The sequence below is a fragment of the Aethalodelphis obliquidens genome, unplaced genomic scaffold, assembly GCF_003676395.1.
Source record: "Aethalodelphis obliquidens isolate GAN/ISIS:26980383/991018 unplaced genomic scaffold, ASM367639v1 scaffold43, whole genome shotgun sequence".
Classification (NCBI taxonomy): domain Eukaryota; kingdom Metazoa; phylum Chordata; class Mammalia; order Artiodactyla; family Delphinidae; genus Aethalodelphis; species Aethalodelphis obliquidens.
The window spans coordinates 13,438,262-13,444,714 of record NW_020837987.1 but is presented as its reverse complement, the minus strand read 5'-3'; the positions used below and the strand labels follow the sequence as shown (position 1 = coordinate 13,444,714).

The 6,453-nt window shown below is 59.1% G+C and overlaps 1 protein-coding gene across 3 annotated transcripts in view; it reads right to left on the bottom strand.

The window, feature by feature from the left end:
• Window positions 1-315: 315 nt before the first annotated feature.
• CYTH2 (cytohesin 2) overlaps window positions 316-6,453 on the bottom strand; it is an 8,757-nt gene continuing 2,619 nt past the window's right edge. For 2 of the 3 annotated variants that reach the window (XM_027080064.1, XM_027080063.1), the window contains exons 5-12: window positions 5,436-5,516; window positions 4,847-4,959; window positions 4,588-4,736; window positions 3,934-4,045; window positions 1,106-1,182; window positions 922-993; window positions 669-823; window positions 316-579 (exon numbers count right to left, since the gene is read on the bottom strand). In XM_027080064.1, the coding sequence (XP_026935865.1) occupies window positions 492-579; window positions 669-823; window positions 922-993; window positions 1,106-1,182; window positions 3,934-4,045; window positions 4,588-4,736; window positions 4,847-4,959; window positions 5,436-5,516 (847 nt within the window). In that variant the 3' untranslated portion in view covers window positions 316-491. Of the gene's footprint in view, window positions 580-668; window positions 824-921; window positions 994-1,105; window positions 1,185-3,932; window positions 4,046-4,587; window positions 4,737-4,846; window positions 4,960-5,435; window positions 5,517-6,453 lie in introns of all 3 variants that reach the window. The other variant, XM_027080065.1, reaches the window with a different exon arrangement.

The window sequence follows — 6,453 nt, the reverse complement described above, 5'->3', positions numbered from 1 at the left end:
CAAGCCCATGAGAGCAAAGGTGGGATGAGTGTCTGCCCGGCGCCTGGCTGTCAAGTAATGTCTAGAATGAATGGCAGACCTCGTCCCGGAAGCTCTGCATACCTGCATTCTCAGCACCCTTCAGTTCTAATGCAACGCTCACGCCAACCCAGTTAAACTTCTTCCTTTACTCCACCCCCGCGGGCTATGGGTGAAACCAGAACTGAGCCATCCAGTAGACGCCCGGCTTGTTCGGCTGCACGGACAGCACCCTTTCTTCACGCGTTACCAGGCCAGCTCCACCAACCCCAAGGGATGAGGGGTCCGCAGGCCGCGAATGGTTAAATAATTCATAAGATTACCAACAGCGTATTAATTACAAATAATGAAAGAGGAGCTAGAGGAGACGAGTTTTCCAAACGGGGAACCGGGATCCGCAGCCCCAGGGCCCGGGGGTCCGGCCACCCGGGCAGGGCAGCTCCGTAATAAATAATAGAGTTGGGGGCAGGGGGTCAGGGCTGCTCCTGCTTCTTCTTGACGGAAATCCGCTTCTTCCTCGCAGCCAACATCTCATAAAACGGGTCCACGCTCACGGCGGCCCTGCAGAAGGGGCGGGATCCCAGGGTGAGGGCCGAGGGGCCTGGGCCCCCGGCCACCCCCTCCCCAAGGACTCCGGGGCGCAGGCTCACTGGATGGACTTGATCCACTCGTCCTTCTCCTCCTGCGTGGGGGCCGAGATCCGGTACACCATGTGGTTCCCCTCAACCACCCGGCCATCTGCCTCTGTCTTGCAGGCTTTGATGAGCTGCCCCTTGTTGTTGCGGATGTAGAGCTCGAAGCAGTTCTGGGTAGACACGAGACGATGGGCAGCTGGCAAGAGCCAGCCCTGGGGACAGGGGAGACCCCCCGACACGGCAGGACGGGGTACAGGGAGGGTCTTACTGGTTTCCGGGGGTCGTCCACCTCGCGGATGCTCAGATTCTCCAAGGGGATGATTCCTCGGGGTTCCTTGTCCTGAGACAACGAGTTTGACCGGATTCAGACTTCCAGTCTCCCCCCAACCCCCCAGCCCCTGCCTCCCGCAGACTCAGGAGTCCGGCCCCCTGCCCCTTGGCCCCGCCCTCACCGTCGTGTACTCAAAATAGTAGAGGCAGTTGTCCGTGAGGATAAACCAGCGCCGCTTCCACGTCTTCACCCGGCCCCCTGGAAGGGAAGGGGGGTAGGGGGCCTGGGCTCAACAGGGGGATGGGACCTCTGGGAGGGCGGGGACGGGGGCGGGTGGGGGGTGAGAGACAGAGCGAGCACAGGGAAGGTGGGGCTGTCAGGGCCTCGGACAGAGCGATGCGTGGGAAGACGAGCAGGACAAGGCGTGATGTCGGGGCCCCGGGAACCGGTCCACCCCCAGCCTGCGGCTCTACACTCTCTAAGCCTGTCTGTCGACTCGGGTCAGGGCCCTCAGCCCCCCAGCTATGGGCCCGAGGCCAGGGCAGCCCCCTCCCCTTGTGTCATGTCGGGGAGCAAGGACGGGCCGGCCTTGTACCTACCTCCTGGGGCAGACAGCGAGAAAGCAGGCAGGACCAGGCGAGAAGGGAAGGCGGAAGAATGGGGTGCCCCCGAGAGCCGCAGGGTTGGGGAGGGAAGGGATGCGCAGGGGGTGGCACAGAGATTGACAGAAACAGCAGAGAGAAACACGCAGAGAAGGAGGGAGGGAGGGAGAGAGAGGGAAGAAAACCAGTTACATCCACATGAGGGAGGAATGGCCTGACCCTCTCCCACCCCGGAAGGCTGAGGATGCTGAACCGCACTGAGGCGGCCAAGAGCACCTCCTGCGCCAGTGCCCAGCTCCGGCCCACCCCCTAGCGTGTATCCCAGGCCAGGAGGGCCTTCCACTGCCACGGTGAAGATGTCTCTGTAGGGAAGTCATCCCCACGAGGCCGAAGACAAAACCCCCAGTCGGTGGGCCAAGGTGGGCTTGGGGACTCATGTCAGCACCAGTACAAACTGGCCGTGTGACCTTAGGACAACCACTTGCCCTCTGTGGACTCCAGTCTAGAGACCCACTCCAGCCCACACCTTCCTGCTTCCAAGTGACCCGCTTCTGGGCTCCCTATGATCCCGCAAGGATTAAACTGCAGTAATGATGACTTCTATTAACCACCTTTGTGAATATAACCACCACAGATTCCCTTTCCTGTATTTCAGTGTTTAAGAGGTGCCTTCTTCTAATGACCTTGTGACGTGCTCTGGTCAGAGATCTGGGTCCAAGGCCACCTCTGCCCAGTGGCTGCTGGACAGTGACCGAGCCTCAATCTCCTCATCCAAGAAATGGGCAGGATTCCTACTGCTGGGCGCGGTTTGGAAGAGAACCAGTTCCTCAGGAAGCTGCCCCTCCTGCTTTTCCTTCCCACCCACTCACTGCCAGGGGCACCATTTGGCCTTCCTTGAAGAATCTAAATTCCTCCCAGACTCCGCAGACCTCCTTCGGAGCTGATTCAGGAATCCTTCCACCCCAGCAAGTTGTCTGGAAGGAGTGGTTCGCATTTTTTATGCACCAGGGACCTGCTACTGTGGCTGGAGAAGCGATTCCTCCATTTAGGAGCAGAATTCCATGCGGCGGGGGAGGCAGTGTGGATGATGAGATGTGAACGGAGCAAAGTCCTGCCCTGACCCTGTGCCAGGCTGGAAGCTTCCTCTGGGCCCTCCCACTGTCTGGGCTGCCTTCAGTCGACGCCGGACTATAATTCCTCACCAGATTCTCTGTCTCCCTGGGGCAATCACTCACTGCTCCTCCATTAAAAAGCCACCGCTGGGACTTCCCTGGTGGTGCAGTGGATAAGACTCCGCGCTCCCAATGCAAGGGGCCCGGGTTCCATCCCTGGTCAGGGAACTAGATCCCACATGCATGTCGCAACTAAGGAGCTCGCCTGGCGCAGCCAAATTAAAAAAAAAAAAAAGCCACCGCTGACCCTCCCAGGGCACCTACTACAACCAGGCCCAGCTCCGAGCCAATGGCTCTCAACCTGGGCCATGCACTGGAACCACCTGGAGAGCTTTCAACATGACTGATGGCCTATCCTGCCTTCAGCAGTCACAAGTCTGTGGACTGGCCATTGCGGTTTTCGGGTGAATCTCTGGGCAGCCAGGGTTGAGAACCACTCCAGTCCTCAGCCAGCTGTACCTGTCAGACCTCCACTAACTAACCCTGAATTTGCCGGTGCCACGTGTTCCAAGGGTCGCTGGCCCCTGCCCCATCCACCCCATCGGGGCCAGGGGCTCCCGATTCACCTAAGCCAGCCTGGGTGCGGCCCCGCCCCCCACCAGGAACCAATCCAACCAGCTGAGAAGTCCACCGGGGTACTCTGAGACCCTTTTCCTCATTTCTGCAGGCTCTTTTCTGACTAAGGGAGATGTTCTGGGGAGGTACGACGCCCCTAGAACAGCCACTACGCTACTGACCTGATAAGGAGGTAACATACCATGGGGATAAATGCAAGAGTGTCATAGTCGGTCTGCCTCGGACCCCCAGGAGTTCCCTCCAAGTGAGGTAACAGGCTCCCAGGCATCCCAACCCCTTGGGCTATTTTCTGTTCACTACAGCTGAGAGCATCCCGAGTGAACACTCTCCCCCCAGATGGGGACTGGGCGATCTGGTTCTCGGCTGTGTCCTCAGTGCCTAAACCAGGGCCTGGCACAAAGAAGGGGTTCCGTAAACATGCCTGGGTGAACACAAGGGGTTAGGGAGCGCTGAATACAAGCCCGGCCCTGGGCTTGGGCCCGGCACACAGGGCTGAACTCATTTTCGGCCCATTTTTCAGATGTGGAAACTGAGGTTCAGAGAGGTGGAATCGCTGGCCTAAGGTCACATAGCGGGTGTGTGAGAAGCTGAGTCCACAGCCTGGGACCCACTAACCTCCCCCCTGCAGAGGCAGCCAGCAGAGTCAGCAAGGGACGTACCCAGCTTAAGGAGCCAGCCCTCCCGGTCCGGGTTGAAGAAGGTGTGGGTCAGATCATTCCCATCATCCTCAGGAATCTTGAAGGGCTCATTTCGGATGCTGTCGTAGAGGTTCTGAGGGGCGAAGGCATGGTCAGCAATCCCAGGCTTCTGGGACCCTCCCAGGGCTACCTGGCAGTGGGGAGGGGGCTCCAGCAACCAGGGAGCCAATGAGACCATGGGTGGGACGGCAGATGGGATGGTGCAGGGAGGGAGGAGGCCGGGAGAAAAGGGAAGCAGAAGGCAGAAGAGTGGAGGGAGCCCCAGGGAGGAGAAAGAGGAGGAAAGATTAAAAAAATATGTGGAAACACAGACATAGGAAGAGCTGCTAGGTTCTGAGAGAGACCGACAGGCAGGTGGAGAATGGGACACACCAAGACCCTGAAAGAGTCACAGAGCCAGAGAGAGACAGAAAAGAGAAAGAGAGAGACAAGACAGCCAGCCAGAGAGAGAGAAAGAGGAAAGAAATGGACATGCTGGCATGACCACGCTGTCCACGGGCGAGACGATGATCCCGGGTGGGGAGCTCAGGCACTAGGAGACCCGCAGGGAGGAGGGTCTGCGGCAGGAAGAGGGACAGGGCTGAGGGCGCTGGGGGAGGGGGAGGGGGGCCTGACCCTGAGCAGCTCCTCAGGCAGGTCCCCGCCCTCATTGATGCCCCGGTTCATGGCCACAAAGCGCTCCAGGCCCGGCTTGTCCCGGACGTTGGGGTTGTGAAGGCTGGTGTTCAGCATGATCACGGCGAAGGACAGCACGTAGCACGTGTCTGCATTGGACAGTCAGGGGGTGATGACTGGGGCATATGGGCCCCCAGGACCCGAGAGGTCAAGCCCCCAGCTCCCTCCTTCCCCAGGACCCAGCAGCCTGCGCCCCCACCTGTGGACTGGAAAACCCCCGGGTTGCACAGGCAGTAGCGCTGGGCAAAGGCTTCCATCATCCGATCAATCTTCTGGGCTTCTCCAGGGAGGCGGAAGCTCCAGAGGAACTGCCTGCGTCAGAGAGGGGCCGGGTGTCGATGCCAGGACTGGCAGGACCCGCTCCCCACTCTCAGTCCCCGTGATAGGAACTGGCCAATGAGAGCTCCACGCTTGTGGCCAATCTGACCACTGAGCATCGGCCATGAGACTTTTGGTGGATTTATATGGAAACACCCTCCTTCTTTCTACTAAGGTTGCTGAACGGGTCTGATGGTTGCTAGGGCCTTCTGCTATCATGTGGGAGGAGGGTCTGTGGCGAGCAATGCCCACACCATGGGGAGCACAATCAAGAGAAAGTTGTCCTTCTGACAGCATTTGAGCACCTGGATACAGGTATGCCGGGAGGAAGCCCCACCGTGGACTTTGGTGTCATGTAAAGGCAATCCATTCCCTAATTTTTGTTGCCGTTTTGTTTTGAGTAGGGATCATCACTTGGAAAGAAAGCCCTGACAGGTACCTTCCTGCCCTCCCAGCCTCGTCCCTCTCACCTGAGGGCCTGCACCAGATTGAGGTCGGTGAACTCATGCAGATCCACGAAGGCGTGCAGCACTGCCAGGTTCAGCTCTTCCCTGGGAGGACAGGGACAAAGTCACGTGCAGGAAGGGGCGTGGGGAGGTGGGCGTGGACAGGAGGCGAAGGAGTGGGGAGGCTGCGCCCCCTCTTCTGCACAGAGGCTACCCCTGTAGCCGGTGAAAGTTTTGGCCAAGCCCCCATCACAGGCCTGGAACCAGGGCAGGGATACTCAGAAGGCTCTTGGGAGGACTGTCTGCCTCGAGAACCCTGGTGTGGCTGGACCTCTATTCAGTGGGGAGAAATGCAGCAAACGTGTGCTCTGCTGGCCATCACCTCTCTCCGATGAGCCCCAGGTTCCACAGACGCCCTGTGGAGATGGTCCCCCATCCCCCATAGGTCCATGGACAATCCCAGTGCACTACAGATGTCCACAAAACGATCCCCACAATGCCAGATACCCGGACCATCTCCATGCAGTCCAGATGTCCACAGACAATCCCCAGAAATCTAGAGGTGACCCCCAGACTCCCCAAACAGTTCCTATGCACCCCAGATGTCCACAGACGGTCTCTGTACTGCAGATATCCAGAAAGTTCCACACACCCTAGATGTCCACACAATCCCTAAGCATCCCAGCCCGTCCCGTGCCCCACTTCCTAGCGGTCCACATCATTCCCATGCACACCAGTTGTCTACACACCATTCTCACGCTCCCACGCCACCCACAGATGTTCTCCACTGTCCCCAGACCTAAATGGAAGGTCCCCACATTGCCCAGATGTCCACAAAGGTCCCACACCCCCCAGACGCTCACAGATGGTCCCCAGGTTCCCCAGAAGGTCCCAGGCTCCCCCAGACTCCTGTCAGCCCATTTTGTCAAAATCCAGTCATAAGGCTGATCTATCAGGGACTCTTCTCGGGAGGAGTTGGGTGCATGGGGCCGAGGTGAGAAGCCAAGCAGGAGGTGGGGGGGGGGCGGGGGGGGGAGGGGGC